General features: G+C 38.1%; 1 protein-coding gene across 3 annotated transcripts; it reads left to right on the top strand.

The window, feature by feature from the left end:
* The first annotated feature begins 1,153 nt into the window (after positions 1-1,153).
* On the top strand, positions 1,154-26,186 carry CLEC1A (C-type lectin domain family 1 member A). 3 transcript variants are annotated; one of them, XM_032390923.1, is made up of 7 exons: positions 1,154-1,353; positions 3,361-3,802; positions 15,611-15,709; positions 17,326-17,502; positions 21,207-21,358; positions 23,773-23,891; positions 25,219-26,184. In XM_032390923.1, exons 2-7 carry the CDS (start codon positions 3,688-3,690, stop codon positions 25,367-25,369), a joined length of 813 nt encoding a protein of 270 aa, XP_032246814.1. In that variant the 5' UTR covers positions 1,154-1,353; positions 3,361-3,687; the 3' UTR covers positions 25,370-26,184. The 3 variants fall into 3 exon arrangements, with proteins under 3 accessions (XP_032246814.1, XP_032246816.1, XP_032246815.1); XM_032390925.1 differs by lacking the exon at positions 1,154-1,353 and adding an exon at positions 12,979-13,073 and having other exon boundaries at positions 3,721-3,802; positions 25,219-26,186; XM_032390924.1 differs by lacking the exons at positions 1,154-1,353; positions 3,361-3,802 and adding an exon at positions 12,825-13,073 and having other exon boundaries at positions 25,219-26,186.
* Positions 26,187-27,219: the final 1,033 nt, after the last annotated feature.

Raw genomic sequence — 27,219 nt, 5'->3', positions numbered from 1 at the left:
GTCCAGAGTGTCATTCAAAGCCAATGTTTTCTTGTTGATTTTCTGTTTAGATCATCTGTCCACTGATGTAAGTGGGGTCTTAAAGTCCCCTACTATTATTGTATTTCTATCAACTAGTTCCTTTATGTTTCTTATTAACTGTTTTATGTATTTAGGTGCTCCCATGTTGGATGTATAAATATTCACAATTGTTTTATCTTCTTGTTGGATTGTCCCTTTAATGATTATATAATGTCCTTCTTTGTCTCTTGTTACAGTCTCTGTTTTAAAGCATTTTGTCTGATATAAGTATTGCTAGCTTTCTTTAGACATCCATTTCCATGATCAATGTTTCTCCATCCCTGCACTTTTAATCTACATGCTGTCTTTACATCTGAAATGAATCTCTTATAGGCAACATATAGATAGGTCTTGTTTTTTTATCCATTCCATCACCTTATGTCTCTTGATTGGGGCATTTAGTCCATTTACATTCAAAGTAATTATTGATAAATATGTATTTATTGCCATTTTGTTACTTGTTTTGTGGTTGTTTTGTAGTTCTTCTCTAATTTTTAATTCTCTTGCTCTCTTCTCACACAGTTTGCTCATTTTCTTTGGTGATATACTCAGATTCCTTTCTCTTTATTTTTGCTTATCTGTTACGGGTTTTTGATTTGTGGTTACCATTAGGTTTGTATATAACATCTGTATAGAGCAGTCTATATTAAGTTGATGGTCATTTAAGTTTGAACCCATTCTTTACTCATCTCCTTTTCATATTTTAGGTATATAATATCATACCTTATGTCTTTTTATTTAATGAGTCCTTGACTGCATTTTACAGACATACTTATTTTTACTGCCTCTGTGCTTACTACTTTTCTTGCTCTTACTTATGGTCTTTCCTTTCCACTCAAAGAGTCCATGTCAACATTTCCTGTAGGGCTGGTTTAGTAGTCATGAACTCCTTTAGCTTTTGCTTGTCTGGGAAACTCTATCTCTCCTTCTATTCCTTTTTTTTTTTCTGTAAGGATTTTATTTATTTATTTGTCAGAGAGAGAGAGCAATCACAAGCAGGGGGGTGGCAGGCAGAGGAGAAGCAGGCTTCCTGCTGAGCAAGGAGCTCTATGCAGGACTTGATCCCAGAGCCCTGGGATCATGACCTGAACCGAAGGCAGACACTTAACCAACTGAGCCATCCAGATGTCCCTCTCCTCCTATTCTGAATAAATAGCCTTGTTGGATAGAAGATTATTGGCTGCAGAATTTTTTTTCCCTTTCAGCACTTTGAATGTATCATGTCACTCTCTTCTGGCCTGCAAAGTTTTTGATGAAAATTCCACTGATAGTCTCATGGGGTTTCCCTTTTAGGTAAGTGTCTTCTTTTCTCTTTCTGCTCTTAAAATTCTCTCTTTTCCACTACTTTTTACCACTTTAATTACCATGTATCTTGGACCTCCTTGGGTTGATCCCGTTGGAGGTTCTCTCTGTCTCCTGGATCTGGATATCTGTTTCCTTCCACAGGTTTAGGAAGTTTTCAGCTATTATGTCTTCAAATAAATTTTCTGTCCCCTTTTCTCTCTTCTTCTTCTTCTGGGCTCCCTATAATGTGAATGTTATTACACTTGGTGGAGTTGCTGAGTTCCTTAAGTCTATTATCATTTTGCATATTTTTTTTTCTTTCTCATCTGCTCAGCTCGATTACTTTCCATTATTCAGTCCTCCACGTTGCTAATTTGTTTTTCTGCTCCTCTAGCCTGCTATTTATTCCATCTAGTGTACTTTTAATTTCATTTATTGTGTTCTTCATCTCTGATTGTTTCTTTTTTAACTCTTTGTTAAAGGTCTCACTGATGTCCTCCACTCTTTTCTCAAGTCCTATGAGTAAAGTTATGATCATTACTTTAAATTCTCTTAAGGCATATTACTTATATCTATTTTGCTTAAGTTTCTTGTTGTGGTTTTGTCTTATTCTTTCATTTGGAACATAGTCCTCTGTCTTCTCCTTTTGTCTAACTCTCTGTGTCTGTTTCAGTGTGTTAGGGAAGTCAGCTACACCTCCTGCTCTTGAAAGTATGGCCTGGTGCTTCAGAGGTGTCTCCTATGTGTGTTGTGTGGGCCTTGCTTTTGAGTCTTGACTGCTTTTTCTTCAGTCCAGTCATCTAGCTCTCTTTCCCTGTTGTGGGCAGTGTTTGGTCCCTGTGGTGTTAGTGGACCGTCTGGGACCACCTTGGGCTTGAGTTGAGTCAGACCAAACATTTGTTAGAGATGCAGTAGCAGCAAACTGTGAGGCACTTTCCTTGAGTAGTTTTCATTGGTCAGCGGGGCCTACAATCAAACCCACTGTCTGCCCCCAGCCCACGGCTGGGGCAGCCCTCTGATTGGTGTATGTGCTTATCTCCTCTTATTCCAGGGCAGGTGTCACTTTGGAGTGATGCTGGCCCCTGTTGGGGCTGCTTGCACACTGCCAGCCTGTGGCTCCAGTCTGAATTATTCTGCCCAAGAGTGTATTGGAGCAGCCATGCCACTGCCTCTCGCACTGGCCAGAGCATGGTCCACAGTTTTAACAAGGTGCATACTGGTCTGCTTGCAAAGTGAGACCAGCCACCACCACTGCCTTGACTAGGGCAGATCTGTAAAGAATGCATGGGCAGGGCACACAGTGTTAACAATTGGTCTTCTGCGGGACTCACTGCTACCACTGTCACTACCAAAGCTGGCCCAAGGTCCTGCAAAGTGTGTGGGGGCAGGAGACTGGGTGTTGGCCAAGCTTGTGCTGGTCTTCTAGGGGAGGGCACCTGCAGTGCTGAGACTGAGGTGAGCATAACTAGAAAGGGCGGATCTTCTGAAGCAGTGTGGGTGGGGTGGGATGTTAGGGGTTAGGGGTTAGGGGTGTGTGTGTTAGCAAATTAGGCACCACACTGGTTTCTGCAGGCGGTTGTTGTTTATGCTGAAGGGCAGGGGAGGGAAATGGCACCTGACAGCTCCTTTGTTCCTGGAGAAATCCAACAAGAGAACACTTTTGAAGCTAATACTGTCACTAAGCAGCTATGTGACTTTAAAACAGCCACTTCATCTAACTGGGCTTCAATCTTCTTTTTTGTAAAATGAAAAAGTAGAATCAATAGATATTCTCAAAAAGACTCTGTGCTGACATTCCATGTATATGATGCTTTATACTATGCCCTTGGAGAAAAGAAGAGGCTGGTCCTATGATCTCTTTTCAGAAGTTAAACCTCATCCAAGTGACTCAGTGAGTGTCTGGTATATAAGAGACTAGGTGATATGTATTCCTTTGCCTGATTATTGCTCCACAGAGCCTGAAGGAATCTCTGTGTGATTATAGGGTCTTGCTTTTTTTATACTGTACTTACACAGGAATTACAAATAAATGAACAAAAGAGATCGGAGAAGGGCAACCCTTCAATAATTGTTCAGAAAGAGACCGCCCACATAGAAAACACATGCTATTTCCCCTCTGCCTGACGAAGTTGACCTTCAGAGTAGAGGTTCCCAGGAGAGGGGCTGGGCCTCTCTAAGCAGGAACTGGAGTCAGAGGCTTCCCCTGCTACTCGCCGCTACTCACCGGGAGAGAAGAACATTAGGAATGACGTTCAGCGCCGTACTTCCTACACTGTCTCACAGTAGCTACACAGCTTGGGGGCCATCAAACTGCAGCTCAACCTCACCCCTGCAGGAGTCCAGATGCAGGCCAAGTACAGCAGCACAAGGGACATGCTGGACTTCGATGGGGATACCATCAGGAGTGTGCAATCTCGAACCTCTTCTACAACCCAGCGGCCAGAGGCTGGGCACACAGGTATTCTATCTCCGGCCGTCCAAATTGGTCAGACTCTTGAGCAATACATGAGATGAACTATCTGAGGAATGTGCAAAGTGAGGGAAAGAGAAAGTGTTTTCCTGACTTACACTTACGTGTAACTGTGCATTTTCCACAACTCGTGTGCCACGTATATGAACATCTGAAAAATTAAACTCAGTGTATACACAGATGTTTGTTTTTCTAAGATTTTGTTGGCACAGTGGTTTGTAGTTGAGGGTGTGTTGTTTTTACCAAGTCGGTATAGTATACAAAAGTGAGGTTGTATGCAGAATTAAAGCAGTGTTCCTTCTTCTTCCTGGCTTCCTGTGAAGGCCAGATCCAATGCTGTTTTATTTACCATCTGTGATTTGATCTGGAAACTTGAATTTATAAAGGCTATCTTTTTGCTAGTTTTGAACTCATGCTTTAGGGGGAGGTTTCCAAGCAGACACACCAACCCTGGTATATTGTTGTCATAATTCTGCATCTTGAAGTTGTCTTTTATCTCTAAAATTCTGTGATTTGATGATCTAAATAGTGGCCTCGGATGCAATTATATCCCATCCCATTCCCTTTTATTATTTTCCAGTCCATAGAAGAGAGAATTCACATACATAGAGAAGGATCTTATTTCCTGGGCAACTCAGCATATGTATATATAACATAACTTATTAACCTTATACTCCAACCATCTTGTAAGAGAGGCACTTTATGTATACAAGTGCTTAAAATAATTCCAGGCACATAATGCTCACTATATACATGTTTACTATCAGTAACATTTTGTAAATGAAGAAACTGAGGCCCCAGAATACTTAAGTAACTTGTCCAATATCACAGGTTTGTTTTTTTTTAAGATTTTATTTATTTATTTGCCAGAGAGAGAGAGCACAAGCAGGGGGAGTGGGAGAGGGAGAAGCAGGCTCCCCACTGAGCAGGGAGCCTGATGCGGGACTCGATCCCAGGACCCTGGGATCATGACCTGAGCCGAAGGTAGATGCTTAACCGATTGAGCCACTCAGATGTCCCCAGTATCACAGTTTGTAAGTGGCACACCTGGTATTAGAACATCATCCTGTTTGTGTTCTACTGTGAGATCTTTCCACTCACTAGAACTCAAGTCACATTTCTGCCTTACCTTGGCTGAGTTGCCCAGGAAATAAGATCCTTCTCTATGTATGTGAATTCTCTCTTGTAGGGAGTGAAAAAAAAATATTTTTATTACCATGTCAGAAGGCGAATTATTGGAAATGAAGGTATAAGTTGGAAGCTAAATGTAACAAATTAAATATATTTTTTAAAGATTTTATTTATTTATTTGACAGAGAGAGACACAGCAAAAGAGGGAACACAAACAAGGGGAGTGGGAGAGGGAGAAGCAGGCTTCCCCCCGAGCGGAGACCCCGATGTGGGGCTTGATCCCAGGAGCCTGGGATCATGACCTGAGCCGAAGGCAGACGCTTAACGACTGAGCGACCCAGGTGCCCCCAAATTAAATATTTTATAATTCAATTCAAACAGCTCTTTTATAAGGTGGTTGGAGTATAAGGTTGCTAGGTTATGTAAAGTCCTTGGCATATTGCAGACACACCAGAAATGTGCATTTTCTTTCAGTATTCCATTCCTCGAGAATTCCTAAGTGTTCTGTTTAACATTTTTGTGTCAGTCGGCACCAGAGAGATTCTCATTCAGTGACTGTATCTTAGTATGTCTTTTCTCTTTTGACCACACTCAGGTTTTCTTCACCTCTAGAAATCTGGGCACATACCTTTTCACTGTTCTCTCCCACTTCTCCTTTATCACATAGCTTTTAGGTGTTCTTCCTTTTCCCCTGTTAAACTTTTTCATTCCCTTTCTATTCACTGAGTGATCACCACCTGAGACTCACTGGTGTGACTTTATTTTATTTTTTTCTTTTTAGTAAACTATCTACTAAGCTATAAGAAGATACTGGGGACTTCCAGCCTCCTTGATGTGAAGCAAATGACAACTTTGGGATGTCAGTTTCTGTAGCCACAGGATACGTGTAATAAGATACGTTATGTTTTCCTCCAACAAATCCTGTGAAGAATCCGGTCTCAGGGTTGTGGTTTTAAGTGGCTTGTGTATAACTTCATTTTTCACCTTTGACTAGAGCCCGGAATTCTCACAAGGATTGGTGATCAGCATAATCAGGAACAGAGTGTACAAATAAGTTCTGCTGAGCTCAAGGGTGGTGAGGTAGGTGGGGCAGGATAAAACACTTACTGAAACATCTGGCAATCTTTCCGTAAGAAGTGGAAACTGAAACAGTAGGAGTAGAGGTTACAAAGAAGTGTCTTGAAGGGAAACCTCTGGAAATAGTAATCTTACCCTACACGTATGATACCTTGTTTTCATCTTGTGATAATGCAAATATGTAGAGGAATGTCACTACAGAAGTTTAGTTATTTCTTAGAAAAATGATTTGATACAATTTTGCTATTAAAAATAACAAAGCAAAAATCATTCCAAGAATATTTTGGCAATGAAGAAAATTTAAATTCAACATAATGTTGTGATACCATTATGACTGGAAAGTTAAATTTTTTCTTTAGAATTAATAAAAATAAATTATGTATACTCATTTATTTTCCAGATTTTCATTTTTCAATATAAAAGTTATGTTCATCTTTAAAAATGCTGAACAATTCAGAAGATAAAAAGGAAAAGTGAAAGACAACGTCCTCATACCTCCTTTCCAAAGAAAGTTTCATGTTCATGTTATGCTCAGGTTCATCCTATGCCAGGTTTATTGCAAAGTACTAAGGGTATAATGCCAAATATGATATGATCCCTGTTTATAAGGAAACTTAAAAGTCTAATACAACTCTTAGCTATGAAATAAGTATGATAAGGTGCCACGATAGAAGTATATACATGATACAATGGAGAGCTTGGTCACTTCTATCTGGTAGGGGTAAAGGAGATCAGGAAGGGTTTGAGGGAGGAAATGGCCATTGAGTTGAATTGACTTTAATATGTTCCACATTATATGAAAGCAAAAATGGGAGGGTTTAAGGGGTTGGGCTGACATAGTCAGACAGATACATGAGAGAAAAGCCATGGAATTCTTAAGTAACTTTGTGTTTTTGGAGAACAATAAGCAATGTGTTCTGGCTGATGTGTAGAGTTGGAGAAGGAAGAAGCTGACAAGAAGTAAGTATAGAAAATTATAAAGGGCCTATTATATTACACTCAGGTATTTTGATTCTAAGTCCGTAAATTGAGCTCACGGATTTAAACAGAAAGTGACATAATGAATTTTGTGTTTTTAGAAGACCATCTAGGCTGCAATGAGGAGGATGAATTGAAGGAGTAGGAAATTGGATGAACTAATAGCTAGGTATTTCGCACTAGTCTAAACATGAGATTAGAGGAATCTGAACTGAAGTAGTATGGGAATGAGGAGGAGGAATCAGATGCTGAGGAGGTAGAGTTTAAAGAATTGGCGACTGGTTAGAAGTGGGAAGACAAGGAAAGAAAAACATAGGTTGACTAGGTCCCATAGGATGTTATGTAGATAGTGCTGCTGATAACTGAGGTAGAAGCTACAGGAGGAATTAAGAATGATGATGAATCCAGTTTGAGTTTGAGATGCCTGGAAGAGAAGGAACGTGCAGTTGTATTTGCCCAAAGACACTTGCATAGGTTGCATGTGGGGTGCAGGTAAGGATTCTGAGCTACATTTGTATGTGAGAATTGTTGACATTTTGGTAAGAATTAAGCTTTCTGAGAATGAGCAAGATCACTGAGGATGAGAGCGTAAAATGAAAAGCCAAAAAACCCAAAGGAATAGAGTATCAAGGAGAGAATCTTAGGCAATATACCAACTGAGGGGAGGGATACTGAGAGATTTCAATAAAAGCTACTAAGAATGAATGGCAGACAGTGGTAGAAGTGGACCAGGAGAGAGAGACATTAAGGAAGCCAAGAAACAATAACTTCATGCAAGACGGAAAAGTCAATGGTGACAAAGAGTGAATTTTAAAAATAATAAGCAATAAATACTGCAGAAATTTCAAGTAAAAGGAAGGTTAAAAACAATTTATTGTTTTAGCAATAAGGAGAAAAATAGATTATTGGTGATTTTTAATAGCAGGTGTTTGAAAAGACCATAGTTAAATAGGAAAATAAATAATTTGTCATTTTCTTTTTTTTAAATTTCTTTCTTTTTGAGAAACCAGCTATAAAGAGAAAAGATAAAGTGTTAGACCTGAGGTATTATGAGTTTGTGTGAATGCATTTTAAAATTATTTTTTAAGATGTGAGATTCTAACTCAATTGCAGCTTGAAAAGAAGTACAGCAAAAGTGCATCACGGTAATAATATATCAGGGAGAGAAAGAATAAAATCACTGATAGGCTAAAATTCCTACTGAAGACGAAATATAAACCTATCAAAAGAATATGAAAACCTATTTGGGTTTAAGAAAAAAATAAAAACCCTTTAATAATAAATTCAAGTTCTACTTTCCCCCTACTTACATTAATTACAATATTCTCAAATTTCTCTAGCTTTTTAGCTTCACTTCCTCAGCTAAAGCATAACCCTTCATTGAAGTGTCATAGCATAAATTGATTCACATCACATCTAATTGATTCAACAAATCTTTAGTGCATACTTTTTTCTTTTTTTTTTTTAAAGATTTTATTTATTTATTTGACAGAGAGAGACAAAGCGAGAGAGGGAACACAAGCAGGGGGGAGTGGGAGAGGGAGAAGCAGGCTTCCTGCTTCTCGATCCCAGGACCCTGGGACCATGACCTGAGCTGAAGGCAGATGCTCAACCACTGAGCCACCCAGGCGCCCTAGTGCATACTTACTTAATATCAAGTGGTATGATAGGCATGGGAGACGCTTTTTTTATTGAAGTATAGTTGACACAAAATGTTACCTTAGTTTCAGGTGTGCAACATAATGATTTGACAAGTCTATACATTATGCAGTGCTCACCATGAGTGTAGCTACCATCCATCACCATACAGCACTATTACAATACCATCCATTATATTTCCTATGCTGTTCCTTCTATCCCTTGACTTAGTCATTCCATAGCTGGAAGCCTGTACCTCCCACTCCCCTTCATTCATTTTGTCTATCCTCCCACCTGCCTCCTCTCCTGCAACCATCCATTTGTTTTCTGTATTTATGGGGAGACCCTATTTTTAGGTGCTTTGAGAAGTGGAAGGAAGAATTTGAATCAATTATAAGTAAATGTTATGTAGTGCTATTGAATATATGTAGGAGACCACAGAAGCAAATAGGGATGAATAAGTTCCTGACTGCGTTTACTCATGTGGGTATTTTTGAATGAGATGACATTTGCTCTTGTCTGTGAGACTGAGTCCAAGTTTTCCAGGCAGAGCAAGATGGAAACTAGTTGTGAGGACTAGATGCACAGAGATAAAAGCAGATAGATAAGAGCTAGCATTGTGCAGTGTATTAATGGGTAAAATTAAGAAAGACAAGAATTCAGAGGGAAAAGAGGAAGTGTGATTTTTGGATTGGAATTTAGAACAGGATAAGATCATTTGGGGAATCATCAGCGGATGATTCAAACACAATGGCAGGGTAGATTATTGGGTTGAGGAATGGTTAGTCCTCAAAGGGAGGGGTATATGGGGGGCATGTGGGCAGATGAGGCTAAAAAGTAGGACAGAGGGGTGCCTGGGTGGTTCATTTGGTTAAGCGTCTGCCTTCGGCTCAGGTCATGATCCCGGAGTCCTGGGATCGAGTCCCACATCAGGCTCCCTGCTCCGCGGGGAGTCTGCTTCTCTCTCTCTCTCTGTCAAATAAATAAATAAAATCTTTAAAAAATATGAAATAAAATAAAATAAATGAAAAGTAGGACGGATCCTACTATGCAGGGTCTTATGTAGCATGCTAAGAAACTTTTTTTTTTTTCCTTAAGGAAAAGATTAAATTTATACTTGAAAAAGTTCACCTTGGGGGGTAGAGTGGAGAATGTATAATTTAAGGTGGCTATTCCTGAGATATTTCATAATAAAGAAGTGGAAAGTAGTAAGAAGTAAAACACTAGAGCCTTTCTACAATTTCATAAGGAACTGCCATAAAGGGCAAATATTAATGTGGGATTTGTTGGGAGGATAGGAAAATGATTTAAAATATTCGGATCTGGAAGGAGAGTATTAGTACTACTGGCTCCATCACTTACTGACTATGCAAGCCAAAGCAGATTAAGCAACTCTTAGGTACTGCAGTTTTTAAAAATCCAAACAAAGGTTAAAAATAGTGCCAACTTAAATAATTTTTGGATGAGTCAAATGAAACACTACAGCATACATAATACACTCAGGAGTTGTTATTATCAGAAGCTGTGTGTTGTTGGGTAAGCTAGCTCACCCCCGTAGGACTCAGTTACCTACCTGTAAAGTAGGGACCATAATAATATCTATTCATAGGGTGTTCCAGGATATGAGATAATGCATATAAGGCATTTATTTTAGTAACTCAAGGAGTGTTAGCAATCGTTATTAATAGTGATGCTATTTTTAAATTATATGTCATAAATGAAACTCCCTAATTGGGATATAAAAATTGACTCAGCTAAATTTTACTATATATACCAATATATATATATTTGACTTTCTTTTTCTTTAAGATTTTATTCATTTATTTGACAGAGAGAGACACTATATTTGACTTTCTAATAAATATATATATATATATATATATATATATATTTGACTTTCTAATTGCCGTGAATTGAAAACTTGATATTCTGGAAATAGCTTATACATTTTTGGATGTATATTCCTTTGAAATTATAGGAAGAATAACACCCATTTACTTTTAGAGAGAATGAAAAGATCACATATTTGAAATAGACTCATAAGATAAAGAAAACCTGCATTTTCACAAACACTGAAAAATACTCTCAACTCATAGAACGTTGAATATTCTCCCATGAGGAGATTTATTATGTGCCATATGTGAGGATTAAGGAAACAACAGGAAGTTGCTGAAAAGACAACATTTAAAATTTAAAAATATATCCAAAAGTCAGATATCCAATCAGCAATGTCTCATGATTAAAAAATATTAAAAGTAATTTCTGAAATATTATGCACTTTGTCACCAGTTTAGTCCCCAATTGTCTGAGTCCTGGTCAAGAAGAAGTATACAAAGTGTGGTGTTAAGCACGACAATTTAATCCTGGCTCTGCCCCTATTTTGCAATGTGGCTTTGTACAAATTATCTCAAGTTTCTTTGTCTGTTCCAGGGCTCCTGGGTGGCTCAGGTCATGATCCTTAGATCCTGGGATGGAGTCCTGCAGTGGGTTCCCTGCTCAGCGGGGAGTCTGCTTCTCTCTCTCCCTCTGCTCCTCCCCCCTGCTTGGGCTCTTGATCTCTCTCTCTCTCTCTCTCCCCCTCTCTCTAGATCTCCCTCAAATAAAAAAAAAAAAATCTTAAAAAAAAATAAAGTCTTTGTGTCTTTTCCAGCTTTTATTATGCTATTTCAGAGTCATAGTAATAGACTATATCTGGTAATATATGTTTCATTTCTCCTCGGCTCTGGGAATGGAAGTGTATAAAATTTCCCCTCTCTGATGCCTGATGAAGAGTAACTGGTCAAGTATGACAAGTCTTCATCTACAAAGTTTCTTATATCTACAAAGGAATTTGTGATCAAAACTTGGCCTTAGCACTGTAGCCTTTTATGGTATAGTTACAGTAAAAGGATACAGGAAAGCAGTGTTTTTTTTCTATATATATCTTATTATTCCTAAGGATGTTTATATCATTCCTTGCCCTGTCCACACCTTTTTCTAAACATGCCTCAGGAGACAGAATAGGGGTTCTCTTCCAAAAAATAAAACCACAGTAAAGCCAAGCCAAACTGAAGCACCTTCCAGGCAGCTTATTTTTCTTACTTTAGGGTGTGGGTGGTCCCTAGAGAGAGACCTCATTATGATCAAGGCACTTGGAATAAAATTTAGGGATATTGAACCTATAGTTAGGAAAATAGAGGGAAAAACAGCATCAAAAAGAAAGTTTCACTTTTTCTTTTTTTCTTTTTGTTTCAGGTATAGAATTTAGTGATTCATCACTTTCATACACCAACCAGTGCTCATCACAAGTGCCCTCCTTAATCCCCATCACCTACTTAGACCATCCCCCCATTCTTCTCTCCTCTAACAACCCTCAGTTTGTTCTCTACAGTTTAAAAAAAAAAAATGAAACTTTCAACTCCATGGTCTTTCCATCATGGAAGCCAAGGTTCCTAGGAAATTGCCATATCTGCTGTAGAAACTCCCTAGGGTTGTGTTTTTCTGGGTCCTGAGATAAAACAAAGAGATTGTGAATATTGAGAAAGGGAGGCAGGGAGGTAGAAAGGGAAGGAGGAGGAAGGGAGAGAAGGAGAGAGAGAGAGAAGAGAGTCAGAGTAGAAAAATTTCCAAATGACCAGGGAAAGATGATTCATTGGAAGGGAATTTTTAAAACTTTGTTCCTTAGCAGAAGATATCATATACTACTTGCATCTTCTGTCCTAGAGACAACCTTAGGAAGGATGATCTGTTTACATGGATATAATTATTATTAAATAATATTCTAATTCCTTAAGTCCATGCCCTCATTCCACAGTAAGGATTTAAGATTATTCTTTTTGATCCTTTGAGCAGAAGATCAGCATTTCTCTTGCCCCTGTATTATACAAGGAAAAGCAGGTTTCTTAAGGGATAATTTGGTTGATTTCCATGGTTGTTCTTTTACCCTCTTATTATTTATAATATTTGGCCAGGGAAATATCAATTACAAGAAAGAACAACATTTAAAAAAAAGTTTATGCCTGGGGTGTCAGGGTGGCTCAGTTGGTTAAGTGACTGATTCTTGGTATCAGCTCAGGTCATGATCTCAGGGTCTTGAGATCCAGCCCCGCATCCAGCTGTGCTCAGCACAGAGTCAGCTCGAGATTCTCTCTCTCCTTCTCCCTCTGCCCCATCTGCTCTTGCTTGCTCTGTCTCTCTCTCTCAAATAAATAAATAAAATACTTAAAAAATAGTTTATACCTTTCAGATGTGTACTAATATAAATAGGTTTGAGCAGGGGTAGATAGGCATATAACAGATATTTATATATAGTTGGCACATTTATTCAACGTTAATTGAGCTTCTTCCATCTGATGTTCTAGGTGCTAGAATCGATGTTCTTCTAGTGACTAAATAGACTATAATAACCTTCTTCAAAAGGAGCTTACTTTCTACAGCTATAAACCAGAAGAAATGGGTAAGATATATAATATATTTGATAGTAATAAGATTTATGGAGAAAAATAAAGCCATCATGGTGGTGGGCCCACATATGCACTTGTACTTCTGAAATCTAGAACCATCCACCTACTCAAGTTTCTTGGGCTGCACAGAACTTTCAAGAGACTTAGGGTTTGGAGAGAATGTTTAGCTTAAGCTGTATTCTGCCCTCTGATCTTGTTCCTTTATGTTCTGCTGATTTGAGATACTCTTTAGGTCAATGCCTTGAGAAGTCAACAATTTCCAGGAAAATTTAGACCAAACTACATAGGTAAGCTAATTGAAGGAAATAGGGGAGAAAGCAAATCTCTCTAATATCTGTTCATGATTCAGAATCTCACACAAGTCTGAATAGAGACTAGTATGGCTAGAAGATAAATTTAGCTGAGTCCACCTTCTGCTGTCAGAAATACTGCTGAAAGGTCAATAGATTTAAAAAAAATCAACGAAGTTTAACTTTAGATAATCCTCTGTGCTGCTGTAAAAATTACATAGTTTAAGTCATATTAAGTTTTCACAATTTCATTCTTCATTCATTTACTCATTCAAATATGTATTCAGCCCTTATGTGCAAGGCACTACTTTCAGTCCTGGAAATATACTGGTGAGCAAGACAGACAATATCACTGTTTTCATGGAATGTACCTTCAATGGGAGGGAGGATATAAACGAAAACAAACACATGAAAGCCATGAAAATATTAATAATCTTATTTTTAAAAAATATATGTAAAGGCGTTATGTATTAGAAATGAACTCATGGAGCTCTTCCAAGGATGCACCTTTAAGTGGAAAGCTGAGTAGCAGGGAGTAGCCTACCAACACGTGCTCTGAGTATTAATTAATGCAGGGCAGAGGAGAGCTCACTCAAAGGTACCAGGACTGGGATAAGCTTCTTTGTTTCAAGGATAAACAGAGGCCAGTGAGTAGAACACTTGAGTGAGGGGAGAGTAGTTCGGAAAAGGATGAAAGAAGTAGGTTGGGTCCAGAAGAAAAAGACTTGTAATTTTAAGTGCAAAAAAGTTATTGGAAGTTTTTAAGTTGGGAAATAACATAACTTCAAATTTCAAATTGTGTTAAAAAGAGAAATCTGAATCTTCACGAAGAGTGATTTGGATTTTATTCCAACTGTAATGCAATCCATTGAAAGTTTTTAACGGAGATAATTATTAAGAGAAAATAAGATTCACTTTTTATATATCAATCTCAAGGTCTGCTCCATGATTTTTCCTACCAGACTGTAAATTCCAAAGGATAGTAATCACATTTTCCATTTTTATCTTTCCCACTTACCATTCCCCATTTGGAAATAATGTGTAACAGAAACTTCTATACCTAGACTACATTACATAAAGGACTGTGCTAAAGAGGAAAAGAATTTATATGTCTTTAATCTTTTTGTATTAGAACATGACTTCAAGGGATGCCTGGATGGCTCAGTCCGTTAAGCGTTGGCCTTTGGGTCAGGTCATGATCTCCAGGTCCTGGGATCAACTCCCATATCAGGCTCCCCGCTCAGCGGGGAGTCTGATTCTCCCTCTCCCTCGGCCCCTCCCCCTGCTTGTGTGCTCTGTCAAATAAATAAATAAAATTTAGAAAAAAAAATTTTTAAAAAGAACATGACTTCATTTCCCAATGAAATGAAACACAGGTCTTGGAGACACCAGTTCCTTTGAGGGTGTTGCTCTCCCTTTGTTTCATTTTAATCACAATGCTAGATGCTATGTGTACCTGAGGGGATGGGAGTGGGAGGGTCTTCCTTGTCTGATATCACAGGTCATTTAGATTAACAGTCTCACTAGGTGATGATGGGTTCACTGTTGACTCGGTAGCCTCTGCAATTAGCAGAAGGCAAACTCGTGGGGGCGTGGCATTTATTATTTAACTGTTCAAAATTGAGATAGCTTAGCTCCATCCTCAAGAAATTGATGACCATGTCTCTTTATAATCCATTTTTGCAGAGATAGAAATCAAATGAATGAACAAAATCCTTATAAAAGAGGGACTTTCAACAAAGCAATCCCAAAAAGGAAACAGTCAAATGATCATTTCTCATTACTGATATGCAATTTTCTTTTCAGAAGAAGCACATACGGAACTCGGTGGGGAGGCGTTTTGCAAAAGTAACAACAAATTAATTTCATCTCTTCTCTGATGATATGAAAAACGGTTCCCCCGTTCAGTCATTTCTATGTCTTTCATAACTCGAATTTTCACACAAAGAAGGTTATGCAAACAACCTTTTAAAGATAAGGGCAATGCGTAACTTGATTCCGTAGTGGAACTGCTGGTGGCATTGGGGCTATGGAAATGGGCGGGGTGTGTGAGGGAATCCCGCTGTGGAAGGGAGGCCTGGCACTGAGCCTTTTGACAGTGTTCTGAGGACAGAGGGAGTGTTATCTAGCCCCTGCTTACTGTTGTTCTTTCCCAGAACCAGCTCTTCTGACCTGCTGGTGGAATGGATCCAAGAGAAAGAAAAAGCGAAATCCTGCCTTTTCCTCTTTGTTTCCTGCAGAGTGCCGGCCTCCCTCTTCAGTTTGGCGTCCAGTGGCCCTGACCCTGCTGACTTTGTGTTTGGTGCTGCTGATTGGCCTGTTAGCCCTGGGGCTTGTGTGTAAGTCTGCGCTCTGACTTGGGGGAGGATCCTGGTTCTAAGGTTTGTCTAGGATGAGAAATACTTGTTATGTTTCTTTTTTTTTTTTTTTACTTTAATTCTGGGGCCCATGGATAATTCAATATACCTTATTCTAAAGCACTCATTGAAATATGACGAGCAGTGAAAGAAGCATTAAAATACAGCAATCACTTGCTAGCTAGACTTTTACATTCTGTTTGAGATAAGCAGGTTTTATCTGTTTGTTTACATGTCAGTATTTAAAATCAGCAGTTTTTTGGGGGGGTGGGGCAGGGAAAAGGCTCTGTGGAGGGGGAGGGGCAGAGAGAGTGGGGGAGAGAGAATCTTAAGCAGACTCCACAGGGAGCACAGAGCTGCACTAGGGTCTTCACTTGAAGACCCTAGGATCATGACCTGAGCCGAAATCAAGAGTCAGATGACTGAGCCCCTAAAATCAGCAGTTTTTAATGAATGCATGATTTATCTCTCTTTCATTCTACAAAAGAGTACAGGCTGTGGTTTTTGCTCTTAGTACGCATAGCTCAGCAGCTAATACAGAGAGAAGAGATTTCATTTATATCTACTCCCTCAATATAAGGAGAGCAGAATAGGTCCTTAATTTCTACAGTATTTTTCAAAAAAGTCCAGGAAATTATAGAATCATTTCGCAAAATCTTGTGAAAACCAAACAAGGAAAAATGCATGCATGTGAAAAAGTCTTTAAATTTCAAACAAGTAAAGACAAGTTCAAAAAGTAAAAAAAAAAAAAGGAAGTGGGTGAATTTGCTTCATGAGATTGAGACCCTACAGTAATGTTTCCTGAGCAGTTGAAGAAGGTGGCTCAAGGTGAAGAGGTTACCCTGAAGAGCAGGTCAAACATTTGGTTTTTTTAAGAAATGTTAGAACTGTCCTTTGTTATTGTAACTTTTTTAAAATTAAAAAAAAATGTTTCTTAGTGTTTCTACCATGGCCCCCCAATTTTTACTTCATTTTGATATAATTTGTTTCACAACCACCATTCTTTTTAGGGATATAAATCAACTTTCATGATTCATGAAGGATTTCTCTACTTAGATTTAGAAATCTGGAGCTTAAACCTAAGTGTTGAAATTTTCTAGCCAAGGGATACTATGGAAATTGCTTGTTCTCACTGAGCCCAATTGTTCTCACTGAGCCCAATTTGGAAGCTATAAAACTATGGAAATGATAATATGACTATTTTAATGAATGAATTAGATAACAATATATGGTACACTGTCAATGCTCAATATAATAATCAATAGATAAATGGATTTGTGGTTTTATTAAGCAGTGGTTTAAGAGTAGACACAAAATATTTATTGAGCAGTAAATATGGTTAAGGAATTTAGTCCTGAAGTTAGAAACTGTTACTAAGATTCTACATTTTCAGATTAAAAAAACAGACTTAGAGACATTAATTTGCCCAAGACAGTGCAATTTATTATGTGCTTCAGTTCAAATTTGAACACAGGCAAAATGAAATCTCAGAGCATGAGATCTTAAACAATACGATGTTTTGTCTTCCCCCATATGTAAAAAGTAGAAATAGAAATGAAGAAATCAGCTGTCCAGTCTGACTTGGTAACTTGGGTTAGTTTTTCAGTTCTATCAGCTTTCCAATACTCAGCAAGACAGCATTTCTCACAAGGAAGAAAGACTGGGGAATCTCTCCCGACAGCTGCAGTCTCTCCAAACCAAGAACAGGAAGCTTGCAGAAATCCTACAGCGCGTGGCTGAAAAACTGTGTCGAGAGCTCTATAACAAAAGTGGAGGTGAGTCCCGATCACTAAGCTGCCTCTGCCCTCAGGCTAGCTGTTATTATAGAACTGACTTTCCCATCCGTATGTCTGGGAGTCACAAGTTATTTAGTTAGTTGTCAGGCAAACTTCATGAAGAATTTGGGCACCCAGGTCAATCCCCAGTTATTGGGATCATTTAGTTCAGATAGGTCTGTGTTGTAATACATAAACAGATTCTTCAAATTCAGACATTTTAAACAAACAAAAAAAACAATTAACTTCAAATAACCAAAATAACACTGCAAATAAATAAAACACAGGGTTATTTCTCAATTTACCTAGGTACACAAAGACCTAACAGTAGTATACGTTTCATAATGCGTTCATAATTTTTTTTCCCCTTAAGAAGTTAATGAGCCATGAAAGTTCTCACATTTTAAGAGTCATATGGGATCAGGTTAAAAATACTGATGAACGGAATCAAATTACAGGTATTTAAATCCACTGTGCCTTGTCTGGGTACCATAAACCGGCATTTCAATAATGATGACAATGCCAGTGGAAGATGAATCATGCTTTGATAACCACCTCTGGACAAGACTAGACACATTACCTCATTCCTGTGCCTTTTCCTCCTGTCTTTTTTTGGGTTTCATAGTGTCTAACTCTATTCATGTTAGCCTTCTCTTCTGTTCTGCTTATCTTGCATGCATAGGAAGCAACATACATTCGAAATTGTCACTTTTTTTTTTTTTAAAGATTTTATTTATTTGACAGAGAGAGATAGCGAGAGCAGGAACACAAGCAGGGGGAGTGGGAGAGGGAGAAGCAGGCTTCCCGCCGAGCAGGGAGCCCGATGTGGGACTCGATCCCGGGACCCCGGGATCATGACCTGAGCCGAAGGCAGACGCTTAACGACTGAGCCACCCAGGCGCCCGAAATTGTCACTTTTTATTACCAGAAGGCCAGATTGCGTGGTTACCCAGTAAAATAACACCCACAGGCACATTTCCACTTCTCTAAGTGATTCTTCCCCACATGATTAATGATCTCACTGGTCACAGTTTTCTTTCTTTTCTTTTTTTTCTTTTTTAACTTTAGTGAGGAATAATTGACACATGGAGTTGTATATATTTAAAGGGTACAATGTGATGATTTGATATACCTATACATTATACAATGATTATCAAGGCCAAGATAATTAATACATCTACCACTTCATATAGTTTTGTTTTTCTTCTTGTGTTTCTGACAACCCACTGTATATTGTTTTCTTTGTTGGGTGCCATGTCATCAAAAGATAATCCAGGTTTCTCTGAAACCAGTGGTCTCTGGAATTTACATCTAGGTGTATAAAGACAAAAAGAAAGCTGTATATACAAATAAACTATATTTTGTTTAAATATAAAATCTAACATGCAAATGTATTAATGATAACCCTATTCCCATGAAAATGTTCATATACCTTTGGTTTGATGTTAGTTCTCAGTGTTATCCTGCTGCTCTCCATTTCTTTCCCATTATCCATCCATCCATCTACTCTTCCACACAAGATAAGATTTACTGATGCATGCCATGCAAAGCATACACAGATTTCTCCCCTCATAGACCTCTTACTCGATTGGGGTGGTGTTAATAAATCAATTTAAAAAGGTAAAATAAGATGATCAACTTGTCCCAGTTTGCTCAAAACTCTTCCAGTTTTAGTATTAAAACTCCTACATTTTGGGAAAGCCTAGGTTTCAGACATGCAAAATGGTTGGTCAAACTAAACATAGTATGTAAGAAGGTAATCAATCCTATGGAAGATAAAGTAGATATGGTATGAGGCATCAGGGATTCAGGGATGGTAGGTTGCTAATTTATGTAGGGATACAATTAATTAATTAATACTTAATTCCTAATTAAGATGAGGGTATAGGAACAAAGATTTGAAGACTTAGGGGAATTAGCCATGTAGATACATGAAGAAAGCAGAAGCCAGGTAGAGAAAACAGGAAGTGCAGGAGCCCTGAAATGAATGGAGCTGCATGTTCAGGGAACAATTAGGAGTCTGTGTGTCTGGAGCAGAGTGAAGGAGGAGAGGACTGATAGGAGATGTGGTAGTGATTATATAGGGCGTTAGGTGATGTTATTAGGGATTTGGCTTCTATTTTGAGCAAAATAAGGATTCATTACAGGATCTTGAGCAGAGGAAATATAGATCTGACATGAGCATTTAAAGGCTCACTCTGCAAATATGTTGAAAATACACTGGAAGAAGGAAAAATAAAAAGAGAAATCACCTAAGAGATGGCTTTTGCAGTAATCCAGGAGAGAGATGATGTTGCCTCAAACTAGGATATTATTAGAGGAGATGAATGCATGATGGAATAAAAGGTGACATGAGAGAAATAAAGGAGTCAAGGATACTTCCAGAGTTTGGGGGCAAAGCAATTACAAGAGATGTGATCAAGTGAAACAGGAAGAATTCTGTGGTTACGAGTGGGGAAGGTTAGGGATGCTGTTTTGGGCATGTTGAAGTGGAGATCTGAGTAAGTAGTTTGGTATAAGGTCTGGGCCGGAAATATGAACTGACTCACAAAGGAATCTCTCAATTATTTATTTATTTAAAACTATTTTACCTTAAGGAAGATTTCAAATATACAAAAATGCAAACAATAACATAATATTCAAGTGCATATTGACCATTCAAATTTTAACATGTTAACATTTTGACACTGGATTGTTCTTAAAATAAAGACGTTTTTATGGAATGATTGAGTTCCCATCCCACCATCAGGGAGTTGATTACAAGTCAGAACTCTCAAAGGCCCAAGGCCATGTATCCTCATCGGTGTTAAAACCATGGCTCTCAGGGGCGCCTGGGTGGCTCAGTCGTCAAACGTCTGCCTTCGGCTCAGGTCATGATCCCAGGGTCCTGGGATCGAGCCCTGCATCGGGCTCCCTGCTCGGCAGGAAGCCTGCTTCTCCCTCTACCACTCCCCCTGCTTGTGTTCCCTCTCTTGCTGTGTCTCTCTCTGTCAAATAAATAAATAAAATCTTAAAAACAAACAAACAAACAAACATGGCTCTTAGGGACTAGTTCCTATACTTACAACCTCTACCTATTAGTCCATCTCACCCTTGACTTCTGCACTTACTTCTCTGACTTTGGTGCCCATCTTAATATCTGACACATGGAGATTTACCATTCTAAATCATACCTTGCTTAGTATATTTGTCTTTTTTTTCTAAAATTTTATTTACTTGTGTTTAGAATAAGAGAAGAGTCCATATCTTATTGGTATATATCGCATTAAAAAAATCCTTTTATAATTATATAAGAGGATTTTGAGGAAAAAATTGTGGAAGCTTCAGTTCTTTCTTAAATACAAGGCATAATGAGTTTTTGAACATGTGAAAAGTTCTTTATGAAATTGAATATCCTCTGTGTGCTGAATTATATAGGGCAAGAAGCAAGGAAGTTCTAATCATTTATTGTTAGATTCCGAAGTCCATGAAAGCAGGTAGTGTCTGTTTTAATTTTTACTGTATACTCAGTCCCAATTACAATTTCTGGCATATAGTGAGTATTTGGTAAACATTTGTAGTTATCATTTCTGGGCAATTAAATATCTAAAAGAAAGTACTCTAAATAATAAGAGTACTTAAATCATCAAGTACTATGTAATTTCAGGGGCAGAAAGATGGCAGACCTGGATAGAAAATAGCATTAAAATTAGCTTCTTTCCAAGAACACAGATGCAGCCCTTGTCCAGAAGAATGGAAGTGGCATGGGGACAAATGCTACCGATTCTGTAGAGAGAGCAAGAATTGGCAGGGCTGTGACTATTTCTGCATCGCTGAGAACGCAACCATGCTGAAGATAAACACACAAGAAGTGCTGGTAAGATTCCTGTTTGAATTATTCTCGAAAAAGAGGTCCTTAAAAGAGCTATACAAGAAGAGTCTAAGGAGTCAACGTGCCCAGACTTTTGCACTTACTGCAATCAAGGTCTTACTCCTATTGTTTTTAGTGATTCCCTGAGTATGTAAAAACTGTTCTGCTCTCCAAAAAAACAAACAAACAAACAAACAAACAAAAAACCATTAGAGGAAGCTCTTCAAAATCCCCACCAGTCAGGAATCAAATAAAAAATCCCTTAATTTCTTACCGCTTTTGGTTTGGGCAGGAAGGGCACAATATTGAGGCAAGGTTAGAAAGATGAAAATAGCATTTCCTGTTCTTCCGTTATAAAAGGACAAAGCTTTTAATTGAAAAATATTTAATTAATTCATTACTATAACCTGTAGATAAATATCTTGTCCTCCAGAAGTTTATAACCTAACATAGATTAGTCGAGGCAAATATGAAAGTAAAATTATAAATTGACATATATTAAGTATATGCAGTTAAGATAAACTTTTAAAATCGTGTAATTGTTCCCACCCTTTTTAAAAATATTTATTATTGCCTTTGGATTTAATCCCTTAAGCAGTGTGACCATTATTTATTTATCATTGTTTTAGCAGAAGTCTTGGCACAGAGTAGTTTATCAACAAAGGATTATTTAACTGAAATAAATGCCCAGCTCACTATGCAAACTCTTAACATCCTTCTAGTTACATCTTAATTCCTACCCACTTTTCTGAAATCTGTGATGAATACAACTCTGAAGTGTCTCTCATCTACTAAAATAATATTTTTTATCCTTTCTCAATGGCTCAATTTCAGCAGAAAGGGAAATAATTTATTTGACTGAGACAATGTGTCCTACCATAATTATGCCCACCTGATTTTTCTTGTACTCTTTGTTTCCTCCACCTCTAGCACATACTGAGGATTCAGGTATATTATAATTGAATTGTATTATATATAATAGTAGGAAATATTGTGATTATATAGTGATATAAGTTATATATAAGTTGTAAGTTATATAGTGATTTTGTCTCATGCACTTCAAAGAATTGTACATATTTAAGTCATTTTCATATGACTTATTTTTAGAACTTTTAATTTGAGGTGTCTACCATAAATTGGAAGTATTTTCAACTACACTTCCTTTGATATGCCTACTAGATGACTATTGCTTAGTGATAGTTTCATATCTATTTCCAATAATCTTTTATTGAATCAACATATGGCATTAATTATCTGAAGGGTTGAGGACATAAAACAAAGTATGTATCCTTAAGGAACTCATAGTGGAAAGGAAGGACATAAAAATTGATAATTATAATAAATTTAAATAATTTATGTTAAAGAGTAAGACTGGATAGAAGGAAGTAGGTAACTAAAAAATTTAATATAGAGGGGCGCCTGGGTCCCTCAGTCAGTTAAGTGTCTCACTCTTGATTTCAGCTCAGGTCATATCAGGGTCGTGAGATCAAGCCCCAAGTTGGGCTCCACGCCAAGAATGGAGTCTGCTTGTCCCTCTCCCTCTGCTCCTCCCCCCACCTCAAATAAATAAATAAATAAATAAAATCTTAAAAAAATCAATATAGATATTAGAGAAGGAATGATATATGTGTGTATATATAAATACTATACAAAAATATAAATACACACACACACATATATGAAAAATTTCTCTTTCTCCCCTTCCTTGTCTGAGACATAAATCATCCTTCCAAATTTTCTCTTACCTCTTTTTGCATTAAAGTATATTCATTATTCTTGGGGCACCTGGGTGGCTCAGTTGGTTAAGCGACTGCCTTCGGCTCAGGTCATGATCCCAGAGTCCTGGGATCGAGTCTCATATCAGGCTCCCCGCTCAGCGGTGAGCCTGCTTCTCCCTCTGACCCTCTCCCCTCTCATGCTGTTTCTCTCTCTCTCTCTCAAATAAATAAATAAATAAAATCTTTAAAAAAAAAGTATATTCATTATTCTCTTCTCCTTCCTGTCAGTCCCTTTGCATGTATTTATAAAGATTACTTCCCCATTTTTACACTTTTCTTCCCGTATTCTTCCATTTCGCAATCACCCCACCTCTCTTTGTAAATCCGCCCCCCATATTTTTTTATCTAAATCTTAGTGTTTATTCTGTGACTTGAAAATAATGAGTCATTTATAAATCTTGGTTGATGTGATTCTTGGTTTTAGAATATCCGTATATATTCAAACTTATTAAGACAAGATAAATTCTTTAACTTGGACTGACTTCAGCACAGACACTTTTTCCCTCAAGTGTACTATCACCTATGTGGGGCAGGACTCGTGTGCTGTTCTCATATTAAAAGTGCTGGCTGGTCCTACGCATCTCTGTGTATACATAGTATAACATGTCTAAAGCTAAAGGTCTTCTTGTGTGCCTTTCACAGGAGTTTGCCATGCCTCAGAGCTACTCTGAGTTTTTCTACTCTTATTGGACAGGGCTCTCTCGCAATGGCAGTGGCAAAGCCTGGCTGTGGACTGACGGAGCCCCGTACTCCCCTGAACTGTAAGCCTTCAGAACATTTTGTGGGAAAAGCATTTAGTAGAGAGCTTGCGCTTGAGTAACTGAGTTCAACAACTTGATTCAATAAGCATTAATCAAACCTCCACTTTGTATTGGATACTGTGTTTGTAGGAGGATGTACACAGATGTATAAAAATAAAGCATAGTGCTTGCTTTTGAATGGCTTATAAACCAGTGAAGGAGACATACAAAATGGTAGTAAAATAGTAGGGACAGTTCTCTGTCTGGAAGCTTTCAGGGTTTTTATTTCAGGACTGATGTCCCTTGGAGCATTATTAAGTATTTGGGATTCACTGACGGGGGAAGGGGGAAGACAGAGACCGAGAGAGAGAGAGAAAGAGAGAGAGAGAAAAGAAGAAGGAAGAGGAGGAAGAGGAGGAGGAGGGGAAGAGATCTTTTATGGATGAATAAACTGAAACCCAGGTCGTGATGGTAACTTGCCTAAGACCACACAACTTCACAACTTTACCAATACCCAGAGATAATGCAAGACCTCAGATTTCTTGGCTTCCTGTGCAGTGTAATAGGGAGCACATCTTTAGAAGTACAGTTTCGGAGGGGCACCTGGGTGGCCCAGCTGGTTAAGCATCTGACTCTTGGTTTGGGCTCAGGTTATGATCTCAGGGTCCTGCGCTCAGTGCAGAGTCTCCTTGTCCCTCTCCCTCTGCTCCTCCCCCCACTTAGGCTCCCTCTCTCTCTCTCTCAAATAAATGAAGAAATAAAATTTTTAAAAATACAGTCTCTGAGAATAGATTTACTGAGGTTATAAGGAGCAATATTATCAAAAATTGGTTTTACTTATGTGAGTATTTAGATAAGATTGTGCATGATATCTTTTGAAATAGGTAAATGTAATATCTATTCTAAAATATAATTACAATTTGAAGCCATGTTTGGACAGACACCTTTCTTCTCTATATATCATATGGGATTTATTCTCCCAGGAGATAAGACATACTTAATGTAATCATTTTTATTTTATAGTAAATTAAACTGAATCACAGAGAAAGTAGATGATTTTTCAGATGATGGTAAAATATGATAAATTTGGATTATAGCATACCTCTTAGTTTTACTTACAAACAGTTTTTGTTGTTTTAGATGAACTGATGCTTCTAGGAACAAGTATGGAAATTGAGGGGCTGAAAAGAAAGAGCTTGGTGACCCCATCTCTCCAGTAAATTCATTCTGCATATCTATTCTATAATTTTATTGAGTTAGGAGTACTCCTTATGTACTTTCTGGGTATTTAACATTTCATTTGAGAAGCAAACTATGATTCAATGAACCTTTTCTTTTTTTCTTTAAGGTTTGAGATTATAATAGATTTTACTAGCCTAAGAAGCAGGGACTGTGTGACCATCCTCAATGGAAAGGCTTTCTCAAAGGACTGCAAAGAGTTGAGGCGGTGTGCATGCGAAAGAAAGGCGGCCATGGTGAAGCCCGAGAGCCTCCATTAGCTTCCCTGAGCCATTACATGGAGGTGATGGACTCTCCCACCATAACTGCAATGTCAAGCTCCCCTCAGGGAGACTGAAGATCAGAACAGAAGTCAGTCTCTTTATGTGCAGCTTTAAGAGTTTGGTTTCAGTTCCTATTTTTCCCCATGTGATCCATATTTATACAACAATTCAGCATAAAGGTTGAGCCAAGCAAAGTCAATGCAAAGGATATTTGAGACATTGGAACATGGAAAAAAAAGTTAGGAAAAGCAATTTTTCTGACTGGTGCAAGAAGGATTTTCATGCTTCCTGTTCAGGATCCCCAGCACTCCTGAGCTTGGGTTCATGCATATATTTACCAGTCACAAAGAAATCCCATGTGCCAACAACCAGTCTCAGAATCTCATAAAGTTGTAATCCACCTTCTTGACTTAGAGATCACTTCTAGTGTTCTTCCTTCTCAGCATCTAGTATCATCCCCCTGTTTCCACGTCTTCCTTCATATTTGGAGAAGTGAGAAACTTACTGAAGTAGAGGAAATAAATGTGCGTAACATTCTTTGCCCCAAAGGCCAAGTAGTCTGTGAGAAATTAGCAATCATTTCCTATACTGTGCTCCTAAATACATAATTAATTCTTTCTGTTTGCTTCACTCCATATTTTTCCCTTCCTAGTCTTTCAATAAAGCCCCTATCTGCCATGTCAATGGGCTGCTTTCCACTGGGATAATTCTCTTAGTTAGAATCTTAACTTCTTACGAACGTACCTCCCCATATCCATTGAGAACTCCAACAATTGGGACACCTGGGTGGCTCAGTCAGTTCTTGATTTCAGCTCAGGTCATGATCTGAGGGTCCTGGAATCGAGCCCTGCTTCAGGCTCTGTGCTGAGTGGAACCTGCTTAAGATTTTTTGTCTCCCTCTCCCTTTGCCCCTCCCCACTCATGATCTCTCTCTCTAAAACAAACAAACAAACAAACAAACAAAAAACTCCAATGATTGTGTCCTTTCCCTAGGAATTTCTTCCAGGAAAGAAATATTCTCAGCTCAGTTCCATATCCAAATTACTGTCCCTGATGCTCCCTTCAGCAATAGTGAAGACCAGAGCAAAAGTCAATCTCTTTATGTGGGTCTATAATAGTTTGGTTTCAGCTCCTATTTTCTTCCATTTGATCCATGTTTATACCTTTCAGGTACTGAAGATTTAATAATAATAAATGTAAATAATGTGAAATGTGTGTGATGGAGAATAGATTTGTGATTTGGGGACAATTTCAGTGTGGAGATGCTCTTCAAAAGTGATAGCAATCTGTGTTCTGGTTGTTTGTGCCTTACAGAGAGTTTGTAGGGACTCCACAAGAGTACTGATTATTTGATTATTTGAGGGATAAGTCTTTGAGAAACATGCTGTCTTCAAGAAGATGATTTTAATACTCTCCTGAGATGAAATCCTTTGAGGCAAGTTTGTCATTAACACATAGCTAAAGATGAGTAAATACAATCTTAATAGGGTGAGTTATCCAATAAGGTCACAGAAAGTGGAAGAGAAACTGTGAACATCTGCACACATCACTGGCTTCTTGTGTAGGCACCCCCTTTCTCAGGATGCCAAGATGCACAATAGTAACGGGTCACTGCAAATAACACCATCACAACCAGTGACTTTGTTGATTTGTAGAGAAATCAGTTTTAGGTGTTTAATGCTCATGAGGATAATCTATTATCTTTATTTTTCAGCAGTGAAAACTAGGCTGCTTCAGTTTTATTTTCAGTAAACATCTATTGTGTAGTGAAATGACATTAAATTAGCAAACATATGATAAAGAGAACATTTCTGTATTCATTTTCATAAGACTGTGTTACTTAGCAA

The sequence above is a fragment of the Phoca vitulina genome, unplaced genomic scaffold (genome assembly GCF_004348235.1).
Source record: "Phoca vitulina isolate PV1807 unplaced genomic scaffold, GSC_HSeal_1.0 scaffold59, whole genome shotgun sequence".
Classification (NCBI taxonomy): domain Eukaryota; kingdom Metazoa; phylum Chordata; class Mammalia; order Carnivora; family Phocidae; genus Phoca; species Phoca vitulina.
This window is presented reverse-complemented; position numbering and strand designations above follow the sequence as displayed.

Excerpts from the sequence above, each read along its gene's own strand:
- CLEC1A (XM_032390923.1), top strand. The coding sequence starts at position 3,688 with ATGCAGGCCAAGTACAGCAGCACAAGGGACATGCTGGACTTCGATGGG. Across the intron at positions 15,710-17,325 it reads GTTAGCCCTGGGGCTTGTGT|TTTTTCAGTTCTATCAGCTT; the intron begins GTAAGTCTGCGC and ends AACTTGGGTTAG. Across the intron at positions 21,359-23,772 it reads TAAACACACAAGAAGTGCTG|GAGTTTGCCATGCCTCAGAG; the intron begins GTAAGATTCCTG and ends TGCCTTTCACAG.